Here is a 23,566-nt window from a genome sequence, read left to right as displayed (position 1 = left end):
ATGTGAGCCAAATCCTATATTAATTATTGTAATTTTCCTGTAGGATTATGTTTTCTTTCCTAACAGAGTGGTCATTTCAAGGTATGTGTATCTCTCTTTTTTCCACAACATAATCTTGAAGCCTTAATTTATATTAAACAGAACAAAATCTACAGGCAGTAGTTACCATTTCCATATATATTCACATTTCATACTTAATTTATCCCTCTTTTTTCTGCAAGCCCATTTGTTCTGGTCCTTCTCCTTCCCCCACCCCCAAACAAGTGTGCAAAGTCTGACATTTTCAGCCTACTGTTCTTGACAGTGCTCCTTTAAGAAAAATGAGGGAGGCAAACAAGCACAGAATCATCTTCCCATCAAACACTTTTCTCTGCTGGTTTTTTCATGAATTTTGCTTATCATAGGACATGTCCCTTTTCTGTTTCCCTAACCCCACCCCTGTTGTGGTTTGCACATCCTTGTGGAGAGGGCTGGCAACATGTACCTAAAATGCAATTTTTTTAAATGAGTTACAGAAGTCAAGGGCAAGTCTACCATACATTGAATACAAGATATACAGGTGTTAGATTTGAACACACAGCAAGACAGAGTTGTAGTTAGCACTGAGGTAAGATTCAAGCTTCTACTGAAGCTTCTTCTCTGATTAAAATGTTCACATCTCCTTCCTAAGAACTGAAGATGAATAGAACATAGAATATTGTGGACGGGGAAGCCTTTCTGCTGAAAAAAATCATTTTCTTTCCCCAGTTCTCCACAAAGTAAAAAACAAAATAAAACAAAACCAACTCTCTCTTTCACCTGCACCCAAAAAATGTTCCATATGAAATGTCCAATTAACATGCAGGTTAAGAGTAGTGGTATAGTTATTTTAAAAGCACTGTATTTATATTTTACTCAACAGAACTCTTTAATAATGTATGAGAATTGTAAGCTCCTAGCTGGTGACTAGCAAACAAGCTGCTTTGGTTCAGAAGTCACATGAGATGCATATAACTTTTGCTATCCTTATATCAAGTGTAGGCTTAGTTTCTGATGCTTTTGTTACAATACATGGAAGAGATCATCTGACACTTTAATAATTGAACCATTACAGTATTTTTTTTCAGAAAAATTATTCTTGTAACATTACAAAATTAAGTAGTACAAATTAACCACTGGAATCCTTACTCAGGATTAAATATCTGAAAATACCTGAAAACCAGGGCTGAAAACACCAGTGGATCCACTGACTGTCTAAAAGGAGTTCTTGGCGTGGGGGGGAGGTGCTTGGACTAATTTAGCAGAACAGAGGGGTATCATGTGTCTGCCTGGGGAAGCTACCACTATGTAGAGGTCTCACAAAACAAAAAGTTCTGTTGAACATGAAGGAAATGACAGACACACTAATTTTTTTTAAACTCTACTCACAGTTTAAGGAACCCTGCAGAAACTACCAATGCAACCAGAGTGAAAAGACTGCTTTATGGGAACAGGCATGAATGAGACAAAGGAGGATACATATAGAAGAGATAAAATGAGGCTTGGGCAGGAGACGGAAGATATTTGAGAGCCTGCTGGGAAGTAGTAGAAATATTAGGGCTCTATTAAATGAAGAGTCAAGGTGCCAGTCTCAAAGTGCCGGATCTGATTCCCTCATTCCCACCCCCCCCCCACCCCCACACACACTTTCACAGGGCTTGGCCTGTTCTTACTGAAGCTCTGGCATTGACTTCAGTGGGAGTAGGACTGTGGGACTCAGTCCCGCAAGGCGTTGAACTTCTCTCTTATGAGATGCTGAGTATCCTCAACCACCACTGAATGCAACTGGTTTCAGTGGGAGTGTAGGATGCACCTTGAGGCAGAATTCAGTACAGTGACAAAGTGGTGGACTAAACTGATTTTTTTTTTTAAACTGGGCTGGTTTCTGTTTGTCACAGAGGCTTGATTTTACAATTGTCTTTCACATATTGGGATACTAAAAAAATAACTGTTGGGTTCCAGCAGATTTACTAATAAATAATATACAGCAAAATAAATTCTAAAGTTAAATAGGCCTTTATCTTTGCAAAATGTGTAAAGAAGCAAGAAGTTATTGATGTTTATTGACAGTCCTCCTGTTAAATATATTCCTGGCTTTTTCAAAAACAAAAATTACAGTAGCATTGTGTCACCTTGCCCTTGTACTTTATGGTGTATTTCTCAATATATTTTTTTAAATTACAGAAAGGTCAGTTCCCCAATACTGTCATCTGCTTACTTAAATTTAGGGCCTTCATACTTTTTATGTTGGTTCACCTGGTATTAATCTGTTTATAAAAAGCTAAGATAATGTGCTTTGATGATTGTATCAATATCCCCCAACAATGAAATACAGTCATACAAAAGTTAACTAAGGTATAAACATGCAAAAGGAGAAGTCTCCCTGCGATCATAAAATCATGTTATTTTCTGTTCAGCAGTTCATGTTACTGCTGTTCATGCTAATTAATTAAAGGAGCTGTTGCTGTAATGTGCAAACAGGGAATCTGAGAAACTGAGAGGGCTTTTAGGTCTCTGAGTGAAGTTAAGTCAATCTGGGTGCGGGCAATCAAATGTAATGAAATCACTTGTCAGTGCTAAGCTTGCAAAAACTGTGAAGTTTGACTAGGGAGTAAAAGGATTATAATTAGATTTCCAATAGGATAATAACTAAATGGCAGAAAGCAGTAAAGAGAAAATATTACTTTGTTAGCTAATGGTGCTGCTGTTCAGTTTTAGTTTTTATCAGCACACTTGTAGTTGTGCTAATTTAATTTGCTTTTATCAGCAAAAATGCACTACTCAAATGGTACTTGAATGTCATTTGCAAAAATCATTGATCTGAAGGTGCACTTAATGACACCCAGTATGTTTATTTTATGTGAAACGGAGATTGGTTGATAAAAAGGTTGACGTGCTATCTTTCTGGCCCACAAGTAAGTTATGGAAAGAGGAATGGAATGGTATTTGTGTGCATGCATCGCCCTTTCCTTCACCATTCAACTATACAGTGGACATCACCATAAGAGCGACTATTATTTTTTTATTTTGTCAGCTGAAAAGATTTATCCAGCTTAAGCCATCCATTTAGGCTGATAGACTAAACATTTAGGAGGATTGTGGGTATAATTATTGAGAAAGTTACATATAGGGGTCAGACTATCGGGACAAAATTTCAGATCAATTAACATAGAGAAAAGGAACCAACTAAACTGAGAAGATTTATAATGCATATCAGAATCCTAGTACATGAACAGCTTGCATTAATAAAATCATTTTAAGAAATGAGCATAAAATATGATGTGACTTAATTACTGTGAAAGGTGGTCATGCAATATTTTTGTAATTCTCCTTTAAACCTTCTTAAGGAGATACTGGCAGTGGAACTAATTGAATTTCAAAGGAAAGGCACTGTGTGAATGATAGATTTCTCTCCAACAGAGCTATTGACAACAGAAAAAGAAAAGTCCTCACTGATGCCAAAGATTTTTGCTATGAGCTGTAGATATTTTTTGGAAATAGCTTTGTATTAGGGATGCATGAATTGTTACCCCCACAAACAAAGCAAGCAAATGAAGATGGTGATGGAGAATATATTTAAATTGTTAAAGACTAAAGGGCAGTTTTAGCTGCCAAGTTTTGTAAAAGTGTAATCAAAAGAAAATGGAAAAAGATAATACAGTATCAACATAGAGTAAAAGGATATGGGACACAGAGTTACATAGCAGAATTGCAGTGAAAGCCAAAACAAACCTTAATACTGTATTAGCTAGAGAGGGCTTCGTAATAGCCATTTTACAAGCTCATTGTGGGTTTGTAAGAGTACTATCTAAGCTCACAGCACTTTTAAGTATGAACAGAATTGTCTGGAAAGGCTCCATGGCAGTCATTTGTTACTGGTGATAAACTATGTTTAAGATGAATTCTGATAATATTTCTACTCTTATTTCGCTGCATGACGGAAAGAAAACCTTTTTTGTGCTTGGATCTAACCTTCTATTAGAGCTGAAATTGTGATTCTGTGGTGTTGTTAATACTAGACATTGTGTGCACCAACATACAAAAAGATTATTGGACTCTAGCATTTGCAAAATTCCAAAATAATTCTAGCAGGACATTTAGCTTCATCAATGTTAACCACTATGCTTATGAAGAATGGAATTTTACATAATTTTGTGGACCCATTTTAAAAAATAAAAGAACATTAACTTGAACAATATTAGATGAAGACAATAATTTGCCCAGTTAAGAGTTTCTGATAGATTTACAACTAAAATATACAGAGTCCTATTTTATGCAGTCATTTTTATATTTATAGGGGAGCACCAAACTGGGGAATGCTCAACCTAGCCCCTGAACATCCAGCCTCCCATTCTCAAATTCTATCATTTAGGGCAGGGATGAGCAAACTTTTTGGCCTGAGGGCCACATCGGGGTATGGAAATTGTATGGCGGGCTATGAATGCTCACGAAATTGGGGGTAGGGGTGCGGCCTCCGGGTGGGGGTGCAGCCACAAATGATGAGTTCAGGGTGCAGGAGGGGGCTCTGGGTTGGGGCTGGGGATGAGGCATTTGGGGTGAAGGAGGGGGCTCCAGGCTGGGACCAATGGGTTCGGAGGGGGATCAGGGGCGCAGGTGGGGGCTCAGGGCGGTGCTTAGCACAAGCAGCTCCAGGAAGCATGTCCCCCCTCTGGCTCCTATGAGGACCCGTGGCCAGGTGACTCTGCATGCTGCCCCATCTGCAGGCACCACGCCATCTGTAGGCACCACCCCTGCAGCTCCCATTGGCCAGGAAATGTGGCCAATGGGAGCTGCGGGGGCAGTGCCTGCAGACAAGGCAGTGCGTACTACATAGGAGCCAGAGGGGAATCATGCTGGCTGCTTCCTGGGAACCGTGTGGAGCGGGGCAAGCCCCCCAACCCTGCTCCTCAGCAGGAGCTGAGGGCCAGGTGTTGCCTGCAGGCTGTAGTTTGTCCATCCCTGATTTAGGGCCTGATCCAAAGCGTACTTGCCCCGCTCGTTTGAAAATGTTTGCTTTTTCTTCAATTAAATATGGAAATTTACTTCCTTTTCTGATAGGATTCACTCACACCTTTGGTTCAGACCTCCATTGTGTGAACAACAATGATGTCAGTGCTTTGGGGCTTCGTAAAGATGATTTAAGTATATTTTTAGTTTGCCAAATTTAAGTGGGAAGATCCCAACTATTTATTTATTTCTTATTATTTTATCTAACTTCCACATTTCAATACTTACTGCAAAACCATAATCATTTATATATAATTATGATTTTTCCACATTTAGTAGGTTACTGAAATTATCATTAGAAATACAAAACTAGTAATCAAAATGTCAAGTAAATCATTTTAAAGAATATTGTAGGCAGAACTGGTAGCACTGGCTATTATTAAGGTTGCATGACACTTTCGATTAGAAGACCCAGAAAAGGTTGCTTATACCTTTGCCAAGCTTTAACTGTTTCAGCTGAAATTTTCCATGCTGGATGTTTGCCTCAGAATGTGTTTGTCTGAGAAAATGTCACCCAAAATATTTACACCATTTCCAAGAACAAGGCTAGGAAAAAAATCATTGTTTTGCCTATTATTTGGGTAACCTTTTATTTGAATAGCTCTAGAATTCTGCTACTTTGCAACAGAGACTTGAAATTCAACAGGGGATGACCTTTGTGTCAAGGATATGCCATGGGTTCAGAAACGGACTGATGAAGATGGGGGAGAGAAACTGAGAGTATGTCTACACTGCATCTGGGAGTGTGCCTCCCAGCTCAGGTAAAAGACACCATCTAGTTCTGCTCTGGTATGCTAAGAACAGCAGTGTAGATGTTGTGTAGAAGCCTGTCTGAGCTCAGGTGACTAGACAGTGCTACAACATCCATACTATTATTTTTTTCAGAGTAGCAGCCGTGTTAGTCTGTATCCGCAAAAAGAACAGGACTACTTGTGGCACCTTAGAGACTAACAAATTTATTAGAGCATAAGCTTTCGTGGACTACAGCCCACTTCTTCGGATGCATATGCATCCGAAGAAGTGGGCTGTAGTCCACGAAAGCTTATGCACTATTATTTTTAGCACACTAGCTTGAGCAGAGCTGGCATATGTCTGTCTACCCAGGTTCAGAAGAACGGTCCCAGCGACAGTGTAGACATACCATGAGAGGGAAAACACAGTGTGTGTGTAAAGACATTTGGGTACACATATAAAATATGTAAAGACACTATTCTTTGTAATAATTTTGGCATTTGGGCTTAGCTATGTTTACACTTCTAGTGATGATTTTAAATATATACAGTATGTGTATATTTGTGTACATAATATACACACACACACACAAAACCCTGTGATTTTGACATGCGGATAAATAGAGGGACTAAAACTATCTCAAAAGATGTGCAATTCTAAAAGGCATGTAAAATCACAAGACATTACATCTTTTGGATTAAACCTACATATGTGCTAGTTTGGCAGTTAAGTATGAGATTTGCTTACACTGGATTAAAACTAATTTAATACCTGCACATCTAATTTTACTGTGTTTTTTAAACTGTTTTCTAGATTAAACAAAAAATGAACTAACAGACTGTTTTGCGATTTCTGCATTTGTCATCAGGCATGAAAAATTAGATCAAGCTGATGCTGCATTGAATCTCATTTCTCTGGAATACCACAGATTATAGATTTTTAAATAACAGCGTGAAGTATACTGCACCTTGCATTGCTGCACTGTCATGTTGAGTTCCATTGTGTTCTATTTCCATGTCTGGGATTCCAGCTTCTGAAAAATGTGACACTTAAGATTAATGTCTTTGTCCTTCCTTGATGCAGCTTTAGAAAAATACTTATTGCAAACCAGGATGATCTTTAACTTACACTAGTCCTGCATAAAACATTGGCATTTCACAGAATTTCCAGTAGTAAATTGTTTATCAAATGTGAAAAAGGATTGCCAGTCTTATAGTGAATTATTTTTAACATACTTCACACATTGTTTGGTGATACGATAGTAATCAGCATATGTTATTAATATGTCAGTGAAATTCTCTTTTGGAGTACTGGTGCCATCTCTCGCATGAAAAAAATGGAAATTCAGATGGGGAAAATACTAAACTAAATTGCCCCATCCTAGCAGCATACTTGCAAAGCAAAATATTAGATAGGGCAGCCAATGCCGTTGAGAGGGTCAAATGGTATGATCTGAAGCCGCTGTACACTGTTACCTCCTTGCCCTAATTGTATGTTATGATAATGTCTTTAAAATATTCCCCTAAAGAAGACTAGCAGTATATATTTGTTATAGTTATTTAAATGTTTTTTCTCAAGCTTGTGTTAACCCTCTACTCTGTGTGTGTGTATATATATATATATATATGTACTCACACACACACACACACACACACACACACACACACACACACACACACACACGCACTTCAAGCAGAAATTGTACAAGATTTCTTTCCAAGTCTTTTCTAAGAATGCTTTAGGTCCCATAGCAAAATTATATATTTTTAATAATTTGAAATGTGAAGCACTTCCAAATCTCTGAAAGGAAACTCCCACCAAACTGATTGCGTTCTTATTCCCAAGTTAGGAGAGATGTTCTAACGATGTAACACACACACATATACATGTCTGAACCATAGTTTAATGCTGATAATGTCTTTGTAGGCAGTGTTTGTGGGTGCTTTGGGGCTCAAACACCCAGGAGTGTTGGGATAACAGATGCCACTATACCATTCAATGCCATCAAGGATTAACATGAGGAGTATGTGATTTGAATTCATGCCCTCCCCCATCCTGTGGAAACATCTGTTTTCCCTTTATAATACAGCACTTAGAAACTTTGGCAGAGCCCATTTAAAAGGGACCTGCAAATATAGTTTAAGGAGTCATACAACTTTAGAATTTTGTGCTAAATGCCCCAATAACTATTCTGCTAGTTTAAACTTACCTTTATTTTTTCCTCCTTTAGGTCGGTGACACCCAGACTTCCAGTACTTGTTTGGTACTATGGACTAGCATGCACTCAGCTGGTTACATCCCAACCACCACTAACCCTCACTAGGGACCAGTGCAGGTCTACAGAAGAAGGTAAATTCCATACTTGTATAGTGTTGCAAAGATTTTAATATTTTTATCATATATATATATATATAAATGTTTACCAAAAAAAATTACAAATGACTGTAGCCAAATGGGCTTTCCTTGCCCTTACTGGTATTTGTATGAGCCCGATGTCACCAGCAGAGTGTATGCTGGTGCATCGCACAGAGAGAGAGTCACTGGGTCTGAATGTCAAGGATCTGAAGGAATAAATAAGAACAAAGGCTGCATTTTAAACTAGCAATAATCTGAATGTCCTCCTTTCCCAATTATCTGGGGCATTCAGTACATATTTCTAAAGGGTTTTATTAACCTTTTAAAATATACGCTGTATGTTCATAAAACAACAAACTCTTCTGTAACTAACAACAGTATCTGTTACAGGGAGAGACCATCAGAGTTAATTTAAAAACAAAATTCTTCACAATCACCCTTCAAATGTTATGGGCATAAAATTGTACGTGCCATTAAATTGTGGTGTTGGGTGCTAATGAGCTACCTGATTTGCCAGTGAAATCAGATTAACATCTAAATACCAGCATTTGTGCTTCTTGCAGGTGTTAATGTTAACTACAGACATCTACCTGATAGCAAATTAAGTAGTTGTCTAAATGTCTAAAGGAGCACAATTAATTGTAGATTTAACTATATGCTGATAAAATTAGTGGAGTACTGACAACCCTGACATGATTTTCAGAAATGCTGAGCATCTACAAATTCCAGTGAAGTCAATGGGAGCTGCAGATCCTTGGCACCTCTGAAAAAAATCAAGCAAATGGATCTTAGGTTATATCAAGATTCAATTTACTCCAACACAGTCATCAGTTGACTGGCTGTGTAAACCTTTTGCTACAGAACCTGAAACCAAGTGAAAACACAGAAACAGAAGTGCTAATTTTTGTTCAGATCTCTTTAGACTCAATATTTTTTAATATCACTTGATAGAACTTGTTGTCCTTGGTTATTCATACATTTCTGGAAATTAAGTTGTGTGGTTTTATTTTACAATACTTGAGATGGCTGTGAACCTAAACAGTCACAAAGATTTATGCAATGTAGGGCTTGTCTACACTGGCACTTTACAGCGCTGCAACTTTCTCACTCAGGGGTGTAAAAAACACCCCTCTCAGCGCTGCAAGTTTCAGTGCTGTAACTTGTGAGTATAGACAGTGCACCAGCACTGGGAGCTTTGCCCCTCGTGGAGGTGGTTTCTTTAGAGTGCTGGGAGAGCTCTCTCCCAGTGCTCTGCCGTGACTACACAAGCCACATTAAAGCGCTGCCGTGGCAGCGTTTTAATGTTGACAGTGTAGACAAGCCCGTAGTAAGCTGAATAAGTCTTCAGTTTGAATGAGTTCATAATGAGTTTGAACAAGTTGAACTTTTGGAATGAAATTCAATTCAACTTTTGAAATGAAACTGAATCTGCACAGATGGGAAAGTCACAGAACCTCATGCAAACTGAAACCAACAAGTTTCACACAGACCCAGCCATCACTGTAACAGGTTTCTAGGGTAATAATGTGTAGTCTTTCTTGGCATTCCTGCATTATTTGTATGTCTGCCCTCCTCTTTCTTTCTAGATCTAGACTTACTTATTTTTTCTTGTTTAATTCATGACCCAGAGCACTTGACTTAAATTTGTTTTTTAATTATTTCTGGACAAGGCTCGTGTTTAAAAACGGACTTTGTTTTTTGCATCTCTAGTGCTATTTTATATTTTCCAGCGAATTAGAACTGATAAACATAATTCTAACTTAATTGTCAAAGTCCAACTAAAACATTACCATTTAACATCCTGAGACCATCACCCGACGTGGCCTGTTTAAGTGCCTGTTCCACTTGTTCTCTCCTCTTTGATTCAAACTCCAGGGCTTCCTGCAATTTTCTCTTTGCTTTTTTCTCTTTCTTCAAGCGCTTTTGAATTGTTGCTGGAAAATAAATGTAGTTCAAAGACTTCATTAAATAGTTCCAAGTAAGCTATAAATAATGCTTTCATAACAAAGATACTTATCAGCTGACATTCAAGCTCTGTGGAGCCAGGAGAGGAAAATATCAGAAATGGGTCTGCTACAAAAATTATAGATCCATATCCAAAATGTGAAAATGTTTGGATCATAAAATTTTAAATGTCCTGATCCCGCTATCCTCAATGAGAGTGAGCATCCCATTGATAGCAGTATACCATTCAGTGTAAGCAAGCATGACAGAATCAGGCTGAGGGACCAGCAGTGAAATTTGGACTAGTTTTGGATTTGCATTTCACAAAGTTTGAGAGAGTTTGGACTTGGAGTTTTGTTTTACACCAATTCTAATAAAAATGTAATTTCCTCAGCAATGACATGTGTCTAGTCTTCCATTCCAACTCTTCTCTTCGTCATTAGTCACCTTCCCCGATGACTGTTTGCTTTCTACATAGAACTCCAATTATATTAGTAATGTATGCAAAGCATGTGTCAGATGCTGGGACCAGTGATATTCACATTGACACACCAGAGCATTTATTTACTGCTTTGACATCCAGTGGTATTTTCCAACATTAAAAAGAAATGGAATTTGCTATGTTTGAATTCCCAGGTACTATAAAATCTGGAATGATCAATACTATTATGGAGTTGGGGTGAAACCTCATTGAAACTGGTGGGCATGAGACCGTCCTTCATTCACAATAAATGTAAAAGCAGTCAGACTCATTTTGGAGTAAAATGGCTGAAATTGCAGGAGCCACGACCAGGCCCACGACCCTGGGGTTGGGTATTGTTTGATGGAGGCGCCTGTATTTGTGAGCAGAAGCAGCCCAAGATAGGCAGAGAAGGAGAAATCAAGGAAACAATCAAAACAGTAGCAGGAGTGTGCTTCTGAGAGAAAGCTCAGAGAGAGAGAGCTTTTTGGGCATAGTGTTAACTGGAAAGAGGCATGGAACTGTCAGGAAAGAGACTGCCTCCCAGGGCTGCCTGGGTGGGGGGAGGGGAGGGCAAGTGGGTCAATTTGCCCCAGGCTCCGGGCCCCTCAGGGGCCCCCACGAGAGTTTTTCGTGGAGCGGGGTTCTTCACTCGCTCTGGGGGCCCCGGAAAACTCTCGCGGGGCCCGGGCCCCTGGAGCTTCTTACGCTCCGGGTCTTCGGCGGCAATTTGGCGGCGGGAGGTCCTTCTGCTCCGGGACCCGCCGCCGAAGACCCCAGGCCCCCTGAATCCTCTGGGCGGCCCTGCTGCCTCCTGCTGTTTGAGTCTTACTGTGTTCAGGAAAACAGGCCTTTGTACATTATTTGTGTTTAAATAACAAAACAAATCAGGATTGGATCTAAGAAATATCTGATTCTGTCATCAATTTCTCCTCCTAACAGAAACATCACCAGATCCAGAATTTTGGTCCAACACTCAGGTCAAAATAGGTAAAAGTATTATAAGTTAATACTCTTAAATACTGCTTTTTTCATCAGTAGATCTCAAAGCACTTTACAAAGGAGTTATGTATTATTATCCCCGTTGAACAGATGGGGAAACTGAGGCACAAATAAGTGCAGTGACTTGCCCAAGTTCACCCAGAAGATCAGTGGCAGAGACTAAGGTCTCCTGAGTCCCAGGAGTGTGCACTATCCATTGGAATGCCATTTTCTTTGAAGAGCTCAAAAAATGAAAATGTTTTTCCTGAAATTGCTTCAATATCCTTTATAACAGTTGGGAAGATTAAGACCTAGATTCAGCTACCCTGCTTCAAGGGTAGCCTTCTTCTGCATGCAGTCCTATTGGGGAGGGGGGTGTTTGTAAAGAACAGTGCTACATGCCTTAAGGAAGGGTGAATCAGTCCCTCAAATATTAACCGAGAGCATTAAATGAGAACAAAAGCCCACAGGTAAGTATAAAAAAGGAAAGTTAAACAGAGGCCTAGATGTTGGGGGGACAAGGAAAATTACATTAGGGTCATAGGAGCAATAAGCAGGAAATCGGTGAGGGAATCATGTCAACAGCTTAGATGCCTACACAAATGGAAGGAGTATGGGGAATAAACAGGAAGAACTTGAAGTATTAATCCAAAAGCTAATTTATTATTTAACTGGCATCAAAGAGACTTGGTGGGATCAGTCTTGTGACTGGAATATTTATATAGAGGGGTATAGCTTGTTCAGGAAAGACCAGCAGGATGGAGTAGGGGAAAATATATATACTTGTTTTGAGGTCCAGCAGTAGGTGAGAGACAGACCAATTGAAGGTCTCTTGGTAAAGGTAGAAGGGGTAAAAAAATAATAGGGGTAATGTCATGGTACAGGTCTACTGTAGACTATCCAGTCAGGAAGGTGTTGGATAAGGAATAACAAAAATATCCGAAATACAAGACCTGATAGTAATGGTGGACTTTAACTACCCAGACATCAGTTGGGAAAGAAATATGGCAAAACACAAACTTTGCAATAAGTTCCTAGAAGGTATTGAGGGGAACTTTTTGTTTCAGAAAGTAGAGGAAGTAACCAGATGGACAGCCATTTTAGGCTTGAGTCTGAGCAGCAGGGAGAAATTGGGAGCAAATATGAAGATGGAGGGCAATTTGAGTGACAGTGACTCTGAAATGATAAATTTCGTGATTCTAAGTAAAGGAAGGAGTGAGAGCAGGAGAATAAGAACAATGGACTTCAAAAAACAGATTCAGAGAACTGATAGGTTAGGTCCCATGAGAAGGAAATGTAAGGGGAAAAGGAGTTCAGGAGGACTGGCAGTTTCTTAAGGAGATATTAAAGGCACATCTGAAAACTGTCCCGATGCAAAGAATAGTAAGAGCTCAATATGGCCCCTCAGGTGCCCTTTAATGACCTCAAAATGACCTTGGCAAATAGGTCTGAAATCAACAAGATGAATTTCAGTAAAGAAAAGTGCTGTAGGAGGAAAAATCAAATTCACAACTACAAAATGGGGAATAACTGGTTAGGTTGTAGTACTGCTGGAAAGGATCTGGGGGTTATCACAAATTGAATAGGAGTCAACAGTGTGATGCAGTTGTGAAAAAGGCTAATATTCTGAGGTGCATTAAAAGGAGTGTCATATGTAAGACATGGGAAGTCGTCGTCCCACTCTACTCAGCACTGGTGAGGCCTCATAGGGAATACTGTGTCCAATGCTTTAGGAAAGATAGGGACAAACTGGAGAGAGTCCAGAGGAGAGCAACAAAAATTATAAAAAGTTTAGAAAACCTGACCTATGAGCAAAGGTTAAAAAACCTGGGCATGTTCAGTATTGAGAAGAGAACCTGTAAGTCTATAAATATGTTAAGGGCTATTAGAAAGAGGACGGTGATGTTTGCCATGTCCACTGAAGGTAGGACAAGAAATAATGGGCTTAATCTGCAGCAAGGGGAATTTAGGAAAAATGTCCTAACTCTAAAGGCTGTTAACCATTGGATTAGGCTTCCAATGGAATCCCCATAATTGTAGGTTTTTAAGAACAGATTGGACAACCACCTGTCAGGAATGGTCGAGGTAGAGACCTGCTTCAGCACAGGCGGCTGGACTTGATGACTTCTCAAGGCCACTTCCCACCCTACATTTCTATGATTCATTGTCCCGACCCCTTTCCTTCTCCACCTTCTGCATACTGTAAAGAAAGGGATATTTGGGTGCTTGTCCCAGTCCCTATTGCTGCTACTGGGAGTGGTGTGAGGCCAGGTTATTAGCTGTCACCTGGTTGATGGAAGAGGGGAAGGAGAGATACAGTCTGCTTTGCATGCATGGTAGCCATTGCAAGGTCCCTGTTTCATCTCTGACTTACCACCTTTTAATAAAAAGGGGACTATACTGGTTGTCAGTTTTGGGGTCTGGAAGTGACTTTTCCCATATGGTGAAATTGACACAAAGCTGTATGGGTTTTTCATGTTTTCAGGAGGTCTGTTTGGGGCTGGGGGATGTTGAATTACAATTATCATAACTTTGATGGGTTCAGAAGGGTCTAACTGAGGGCCCTAAATCCAGTGGGCTGCTTGTCCGTTGGTTCTGGACACACATGGCATGGCAAAGGCGGAATACATCAATGTCTGCTGCATATTGTGGCTCCCCTCATCTCTCCTACCTCCAGCACGAAGGTGGGTCAGGACCCAAAAACTGAGGGTTCATGGTTTTCACACTCACCCCAGATTTACAGTCCATCAGGGCCACCGGTGTCCATTGGTTCATACTGGACAACCCTGCCAGGTAGTTTGGGGTGGTTACCCCAGTCAGGTAATAAAGTCACGGCCTCTGCATTTAACCATATTACAGTGTCTTTTTGGTCACTGTTTCCATGTTCACACCAATTGCTCGCTGCAAGTACTTTACCCAACTCTCTCTAGCGATCTAGTTAGAAGACAGCCAAAACCAATTTCTTTACGCATACAAGTAGTCTCCACTGAAATAACTGGCGTACTCAAAGTCAAGCAGCCCAGCCTGCATTGAAAAGTCCTTTCAACTAATTTCATACTACATATAAAACTGAAGTTATATATTGAAGTTATAGTTCAGATCATCTCAGATGATATATTGCCAATCTCCATCTATCTGGTCTAAGACTGCAATGGAAGGACTTTAGTGCTTTTTAATATTTTAAAATGTAATCAAAATACTTCTTTAAAGTGTAGAGGGAGTGGTTCTATTATCACGTAGACTGTAAAGCTATGGCAGCTTTATGAAGGTATTTAATTCTGTTTATTTTCAGATACAGCAGCATCTTGAGACTACCAAAGCCTGATTCAGTTTCAATCTTTCAGTATTCACATAGGAGCAAATCCTGCCTTCTTACCCCAGTCAGCCATAGAGGTTCCTGCCTGCAGCAAAAGTGCTGCAGTTCCACTACAATGTGGGGAGGGGGACATGATGCTGGGAATTCAGCAATCTCTGTGCACTCTTTTGTGTAACAAAGTCCAGGTCCATGGGAGCTCTTTCTGCACTGATGGAGATGGTCTGGGAGAGGAACAAACCCAAGGCTGATGCATCAGTGATTGTTGGTGAAACTTAGTCCTGTGCTGGAGGCCACCAAAGTCTATACATCACTTCAGTCTCATGTAAGGATTGTGATGGTTTAAATGAACCTTAAGCGATGCACAGATTTTGTGCTGGCCTTTTACATAGGGATGAATTTCACCTTATGAGAATATACCAGGGTTTCTTTCCTTTGGATTGTTGGGGTACAACAAATTGCAGGTCCTCTGCAATTTAATGATCTCTGGGGAGTTTTCTCTCCATTCACTTCTGACTCCTAGAGTTCCCCAGGCCATCTACTCAGGCTTGGCACTGAGAATAGGAGTTGTCCCCATAATCCAGTCTCAACTTCAGGAGAAGCTGCAGATATGCATATAAGGGTAGAATTCTGATATAATCCATGGACAATATTTTAGCACGTTCACTATAACTTCGACGCATTTCACATTGCCCTGTAATGTAGATTCTGAACTTTGGACAAGTCTGCTCTTTTGCAATACCACAGTGAAAAATGTTACACTTAAATACTCCATATTATAAAACTAACACAATAATGGTACTGTTGTGATTATACTTCATGTTACAGCCTTACAAGACCCAGTTTAAGAGCTATATCGTGTTTCCCTCCATGATACGACAGGAGAATTAGTAAGGTTATTTGCTTCTGATCTCAGGGAAGGACAGTTTTGGATAAGCATCTTCTCCTCCCAACTGATCCATGGTGTGGCACTGGAGTCATCTGCAAATGAAGCAAACTGACTAGCCTCCCTGTTAGTGTAATAATTACCCCCAAAAGGATGGGCTAGCTCAGAGGGAAGATGATGAAAGAAATTCTGGTGTAAACACATTTTAGAAATGTACTTTCCTTGTGAATCTTTCTCAAAATAAGACTGCTCCTCACTGGTGAAGATAATAGTTGGAAACACAGAATAAATTAAAGCTGCCAGATCAAGAATTCAAGTTAAGAACCCACAGAAGGACTGGTAATAATACATGTGAAAGCCATGGAACTGAATCAGCTCTCAACTAGGGGAGCTGCCAAAATATTTTGTGGCCAGTTATCCTCTAGGAAACAGTCCTACAGTCAGTTTTTTTCCGATCTGCCTGAAGAAAAACTTGTTTTACATTAAAACTTAAATCTTTCTTTAACAGTTTTTCCACTATTGTATTATGCTAATCTATGATTGCTAGCTAAGTCCAAGTCACCAGCAGCTCAGAGCAGGCAAAACATATCTAAAGTCCATTCTTAATTCACTTACCTCTGCTTTGCAGCTCAGCTGTAAGTTGCCTTTCTAAGCTCTCTCTCAGTTCTCTCTCTCTACAAAGCTCCATCTTTAACTCTTTCTTTTCCTGCTGTATCTGTTTTTCCTGGACTCGTGCGTTGTCCACAGCTACTTTCAGTAGACCCTAAAAGCACACACATACATCAACCTTGTGAAAAATTACATTTAATCTCAATGGTAGCATAAAGCATCATCATTTATTATCAGCTCATTATCTGTGAGTGAATAGAAAAAAATATGACAGGAAACTTGTAGACCTTTGAATACAACTGAGGAGATTAGGCAGCTATATCATATTTAATATTCTATGAGCAACTTTGGGGTGTGGACTCATTCAAAATAGCTTTTCCAAATTGATCCTGTTGAGGTTTTTTATCACACAAAAACTAAACTTAAATAAAAGACATGTGAGGACTCAAGAAACACAAACATAGATAAACTGCACATATGTATTTGCATGTTCTGTACAATCAGGGGGGAAAAAACCCTAAGAGAGACATATTACTGCTGTTCTGAAACGTTTAACTCTTGCACTGCATTTTAAACAAGCTATCAAGTGGAGCTAGCATTCTTCAGTTTGCTTCAAAAACTCTAATGAAAATAGATCTGATTTTACAGATTACTCTGAATCCAAAGAAATATGATTTTGTAGAATGTATGAATTATTAAATAAATGGGAATGCTGCATGTTCATTCTTTATGAGTTAATTTATCATTATGTAGCTCTGGTCGCGATAATTTACCTGAATGTTGGTTAATAGAGTTTCGACTGATGATAAACCATCAGCAAAAAGAAATGGTGCAGGGAATCCAGGAGGCAAGGTCTGTCCAGCCAGTTGGACTTTATCTAAGGTTGGTTTCATGATTGGAATAGCAATTTGGACCTCTTCTGTAAAGACATATTAGAACGCAACATCAGAAAGTTAATATATTGGCAATGGCAACCTTCTTATACAGGCAGGTGACTGAAATGTTTAAAGGCCAGGACTTAATTCACTTTAAAATCAACTCATAACTATTATAGCAAAATTGGCATTGTTTGTCTTATGGCAGCAAGAATTGTGATTATGGTAAGGCTGAAAAATAGTACAAGTTAAAGAAAAATCACGCTAAGCAGCCTGGAGGAGGTGCACTAATATTATGTCATACCCCAAATGTCAGTATATTACAAAATTATAGCTATGTTACTCAGGTCATTAGATCTGAATTGTTTATCAGAGAATAATGAAAAGTAGGGTTTTTCTGTTACAACCAAAGAAATCCTCTATAGTCGGGGAATTTATCAGTTCTCCTTCCCTTTAATTTTCTCCTCCCAGAGTCAAATCAACTCAGTTATTCCCTCTTGCCTTGATGACACTGAGTCTCAGTTGTAGGTGAAATGTCAGTTCAGATTTTCCTACAGAGTATCTTGCTATTGTCATCCTATCTAGTGTTCAGCATTAGCTAAACATGCTTTGAGTATTTTAGGTGAGTTGTTTCATCTAGGGTAAAAAGAGAAAGGGTGTATTCTGAAGTAAGTCAGGCAATGGAAAGGGGGCAGTATCATGGTAGAGTAGGGAGAACCCCTTCTCCTGCAATTTACAATACGTAGCCAAACTGGTGTGCCTTTTCTAAATTGCAGGATTCTGGCCCAATACAGTATTCCCTATTTGACAGGCAACACATTAACTTTTTACATCATGGACGGGCAATCTCCAAAGAAGCAACATCATTTTAAAATGTTTTTCACCAACCTTTCTGAGCCCAAAACATTTTTTATGAATTAACACTGTCACTAATGAATATTGTAGAGCAGTAGTTTTCAACCTGTGGTCCGCAGATTTCTCAGGGTCCACAGCCTATGGCTAAGATTTCCAAAGGGGTCCGCACCACCATTTGAATTTTTTTAGGAATCCACAAATGAATAAAATTTGCAAACCACTGTTGCAGAGCAATAACTGACATACCACCTTTTTTTAAACCCTCCTCTACACATAATGGCTTTAAGTATCAAGCTTACTGCTGAGACCTATAGAACAAAAATCTTAAATCGGTTATTTTACATCAGGTGTTGTGTTGTATGTTCTTTGAATCTGAAATGTCTAGAAATATATCTGTGTAGTATTCCTGTGGAATCCATGAAACACCCCTTTAATTCCTTTGGCAGATGCAGAAGTTATGAAGAACATCTTCACAGCAATTGCTTTTTAGTAAAGCTTGAAACTAATATATTGATCATAAATGCATGATGCATGTGTTTTCTAAAGGCAATTGCACAACCAATCCTGATAGTTTCATTTGTCAAGTCCCTTGGTCATATTAATTCTAAGATTTACAATTAGATCACATCACATTTACAGGGCTTTCCCCCTCAGCATTAAAAAAAAAAATGCAGAGGGAATCAGTACATCAGTTACAAATACTCTGACAGAAATTAAACTGCAGGTCTTTACATTGGTAATATTATATAGCTTGAAAAACAAATTCCTTGGGCATCTTTTGAACAAGATAACGTGTTATGTTTCTGAAATACATTTGCCAACAACTAACCCAGGAGTGCTAGTAGTTTTCCTGTATTTGTTGACATCTATATTAGGGAGTATTTTGTCTTCACTGTGTGAGAGCATTGAATGGAACATCTTCATAATGATGCCTCAAGTATTAATAACAAAAGCCTACATCATATTCACATCTATGTAGCTAACATTTTATAAACTGGATCTATGTCATATAAATTATCTATTTTTAAACAACTGTGGTTACATATTCAGACCACTGCAATCTTACCGATTCAAAGACTATATACCGTTTCTCCTGTTTAAATATTTTATATAAGAAGTAGAATTCTTAAAATTAATTGATTAGCTGTTGCATATGATATTACACAGAAATTACATTTATGCTACAGAGTTAAGGCAGACTAAACAAAAGTGGCATCTCAAAAGGAGAGCAATACATGAAGTATGCATAACAGAAAACTATAACAGCTTTAAAATGTCTAGAAATCTCTCCTACTTGGAGATGAAAGTAATACTATTAAATTGGCTGAAAGGAAAATTACTATTGACTGTGAAGACAGGTTTCATGGTCTATGGTTTGTAATGTTGCTATACAGTAGATTGAAGTTTCAAAATAGTATTACTCTTCTTTAAAGAGATAGACACAACTAAATTAGGTGTTGCTTGCTGCAGTGAGGATCAAATGCAAAAAGAATCATATTTCATCAGACCTAGTCAACACCAGGAAAATAAATAGAAATATAAGAGGTATGCAGGCAATGATTCATTTTGATAATCTGGCCCAAGAGAGACACATAGAGACAGCACACAGATCTAAGCTTCTACCAAAAGACAAATAGGACACAGAGGGTGGGAATTGGGATGACAGTGTAGCAGAGGTCACATCGATTTTCAGCAGCAGTTTTCACACAGATGAGATAACCCTGGACTCTATTTGGCCCATTGTTCATATCCTACCTGTCCCACAAGCAATAAATTTCCTAGTCCCAGAAAAAGGGCAGTAAAGAAGAAGGATTCTACTTATGACTCCTTATGATTAAGTTTTTGTGCTAACCAAACATGCTTTGCAGACCAAGGTCACATTGCATGTTAAAGTCTGTAATAGCTGAAAACTAGTAGAAGCATATTATGTTTTAGCGTATATGGGTGGAAACTGTCAAACCATTCATCATTTTTTTCTGATTGAAATCACACGCTGCAAAGATGAATGATAAATGCATTAGAAATCTATTTCAATCTTGTAATAGGTCTTCACATCTGAATGGTGTCTACATTTTGTCCACAGTCTGAATAAGTGCACACAACGGCAGAAATGTATTAGCGAGGCTTGAGAAATCCTAATTGACAAAGTAATTAAAAAGTGGGCAAGTGCTGGAAGCATATTTTGTGGGTTAAATAAGTACATCTTTTTAGAGTAAAAGAAGAAAAGGTTTTGACTCAAACATTTTGAATTTAAAGCCCTCTAGAACTGTACATATTAAAAGCAGCATTCATAAATATAACACAATAGAATAAACAAGAAATACAGCTGGGACAACTACTATCTAACCAAGGACACAAACAACCTTTCCATTTATTGAGGTAAAGTGAAGCCTGCTTTTATTGAGCCTGTTTGTTAAACCTGGCACACTTTGTAATAGCATTCAGGAGTCCATTTAGAGGGCAAGTCTTTTTATTTTAATTTCTTGCTTGAGGCTGTGCTGACTAGACATAAAGGATGGCAAGAATTATATTTGCAGAAAAGAAATAAACAGTAAATACCAAGAATGAATTGAATGCTACTCCTGAAAACTACATTTTAGATGACTAAAAATTTGTCTGTAGATCCAACAGACCACTGTAGTTCATCTTCTGGCTCACCAGTCTCTTGCCCAGCCCTGACTGGGAAGTGAAACTCCAGCCTATGGACTAAAAATCAGGACTGGGAATAGATGCTATGTGACTAGTCTCTAACCTGAAACTACCAATAGGCTAGTCAGTATTTTTATTAAAGAAGAAACCTGCTAGTTAAGCACATTGTTTTAACTCTATGTGATATGCACCTCACACACTTGATAGACTACGAGTATGAAAACAATCTAGTTCCCTTCTATTCACATCCTAAAACATTATTTATAAGCCCACCAAGTTGGCACCCATTGCTCCTGATTGGCTAACATCTACACACATCTGATTAATTTTGTTACCCTATCTCCCCAGCCTAAGCAGCTACAGCGACAGCCTCAAAGGGTTTACAATTGAGGAGAGGTGACAAACATGTGGGTCTGGGTTGGAGAGGCAGGGTAAAAAAATTACTTTTGTAGGGCTTAGCCCTCAGTTGTCAGAACTAGTACAAATATAATCAGTTGGGAAACTCTACCGGCAACACTGGGGCTGACACAGCTGCACTAGGCCATAAGACTATGTATGTCCGTAAGCGGCCCCTTGATGCTAAGTGGCAGAGGCAGGGGTGACTCCAGGCACCAAAGCACCAAGTGCGTGCCTGGCGCGGCAAGCCGCGGGGGGCAGCCTGCTGGTCGCTGTGAGGGCGGCAGTCAGGCGGCCTTCTGCGGCATGCCTGTGGGAGGTCCACCGGTCCTGCGGTTTCAGTGGCGATTCGGCGGCAGGTATGCTGAAGGCGTGGGACCGGCGGACCTCCCGCAGGCATGCCGCCGAAGGCAGCCTGACTGCTGTGCCTGGGGCGGCAAAATACATAGAGCCGCCCCTGGGCAGAGGGCCCACCATACATTAACTCATAGCAGGTCTGACACACACAACACATAATGATCATAATATTTATCTAAAAGCAGCCATATAAGGGATCATGCATAAACTGGTGACACACTGGGGCTGACAAATCATTGTGTTATGTATATATGGGTAATGTAGATAAAGGGTTTTTTTTTGTTAAATATGTGTGTGTGTAAATATGGTCTTAAAAAAAAAAACTGTGTTAGGGAGGCAGAGCATGCAAGAAGCCTGACAAAGCAATGTGGATTTCCTGTCTGACCAGCTTGATTACAGACAGAGGACAATGAAGGTATATTTACATACATATAAGGTAACCAATGCCATCAAGCAAACAAGCAAAGGAGATAACTTAGTAAACATGCCAGGTGACAGAGTCTGCACCTCAGGATATCTTCCTGGCTCTCACAGTGGAGACTGTGGGTAACATAAGGGGAGGGAAAAAAGCCTTTTTGTCCACCAGGTAGGGCGCAGCACCTTATGAGTCTGTGAAAATTGGATCCTCTTGGCCTGAAAGGAAGGAGCAGCTGGTAACTAGCTTAAGTGAGAAACTGTTGTAGGCAAAGATATAACTTCCTAGACTTAAGTTAGTTGCTTGCATTTTTTTTGTTTGGTTTGTAACCATACCAGGCTGTAGCGGGGTGAACACCTGCTCCAGCCCTGGAGGGGTTGGAAAAGCCCTACAGAGGGCTGGGGCTGGGCAAGGTAAAACCCTGGCTGATTGGGGGAAGTGGCTGCAGCTGGGCCATGACCCAATCAGGCCACAGCTGGCTGGTATAAAAAGGCTGTGAGCCAGGAGCCTCTCTCTATATCCAGGGAGAGAAGGGCCTGGTTGCAGGGAGCTAGACATAGGGTACCTGTAGTGGAGCAGGGCTGGGGAGTTCCAGCATGGATAGCCCCAGGCTGCAGCCTAGCAGGAGGCCAAGGGGTACTGGGGATTGCAGAGGGTAGCCCAGGGCTAGGCCAAGGCAGCAGGTCCAAACCCAACCTTGCCTGTGATGAGTGGCCTCTACTGCAGTCTGCCCCAGGGAATGGGGGCTAGTTGGAGACTGGCAGTGGCCTTATTCTGAGGTGAGGTAGGGATAGTGGGTGGGGGTTCCCCAGGGAGGGGAGACCCTAATACTGAGGGGTGTACTGCCAGGGGGCAGCACCCCAGATACAAGGGCACTGGGGTCTGGGAGGGACACGGGGGGCCAGAGGACAGGTGGCTTACCAACCTGCAGGAGGTGCTCCAGGATGCTGGAAGAGCTAATTCCTGAGATGACTGGCAGGAAGTGCTGTGGAGGTGAATCTGCTCCTCTACACAGGCTTTCTTTCTCTTGCTTAGTATCACTCAAATTTCTGGTCTTTATTAATAAACCATCTTAGTGCTATGTAGGCAATGTGCCCTGCTTGTGATGGACAAAGACTTCTCAAAGGTTGTCAAGAAGAAATTAAGAATAATCATGATAGTGATAACCCTTTGTATTTTTTTCTCTCCAAGTGATGAAGTGGTGGAAACCTACATCCTTATGGGAAAGCTGTAGACAGTTGTGGTGCCCTTTGAATAGGGGAAGGGATTGAAGATATAGTTACAAATACTTATTTTTCTCTGCACCAGCTTACTGGGATGGAGAAAATATAGTGTATCCACTACTGAAAACATTATTCCCTTCCAACATTTTTTAAAAATCAAATTGCCCCTATTTTAGGATCAGGTCCCATATGTTTCATTAAAGGAAAAATATTTTGCAGCAGTGTATTCTCTCCTGTACCTATTTAAGAAAAGATGCCTGTAGTTGTATATAGTAGGAGCTGTGCACCTATCTTTTAAAAGAACTGAACATTTACAACTCTAATTGAAGTCAATGGACACTGCTGACTAGTATTACTGTGTCAAAAAAAATCTAGTCTCCCTGTACACAGATTTAGGCCCTGATCCTCCAAAGGGATGCACCCACAAGGATACTTATGCCTGAAAGTCAGTGGAACTCTTGACAATTTATTTTGGTAGGATTTCATCAAGC

The 23,566-nt window shown here is 39.9% G+C and overlaps 1 protein-coding gene across 5 annotated transcripts in view; it reads right to left on the bottom strand.

Moving 5' to 3' along the window:
* Positions 1 to 23,566, bottom strand: part of DACH2 (dachshund family transcription factor 2) — a 487,625-nt gene that overhangs the window by 10,829 nt on the left and 453,230 nt on the right. For all 5 annotated transcript variants that reach the window (XM_054038771.1, XM_054038772.1, XM_054038776.1 and 2 more), the window contains 4 exons: positions 17,079 to 17,224; positions 16,312 to 16,459; positions 9,903 to 10,046; positions 6,725 to 6,790 (listed from right to left, as the gene is read on the bottom strand). In XM_054038771.1, the coding sequence (XP_053894746.1) occupies positions 6,725 to 6,790; positions 9,903 to 10,046; positions 16,312 to 16,459; positions 17,079 to 17,224 (504 nt within the window). The remainder of the gene's footprint in view (positions 1 to 6,724; positions 6,791 to 9,902; positions 10,047 to 16,311; positions 16,460 to 17,078; positions 17,225 to 23,566) is intronic.

The sequence above is a fragment of the Malaclemys terrapin genome, chromosome 9 (assembly GCF_027887155.1).
Source record: "Malaclemys terrapin pileata isolate rMalTer1 chromosome 9, rMalTer1.hap1, whole genome shotgun sequence".
Taxonomy (NCBI): Eukaryota; Metazoa; Chordata; order Testudines; family Emydidae; genus Malaclemys; species Malaclemys terrapin.
The sequence above is the reverse complement of the archived record's forward strand: the minus strand, read 5'-3'. Positions and strand labels throughout refer to the sequence as shown.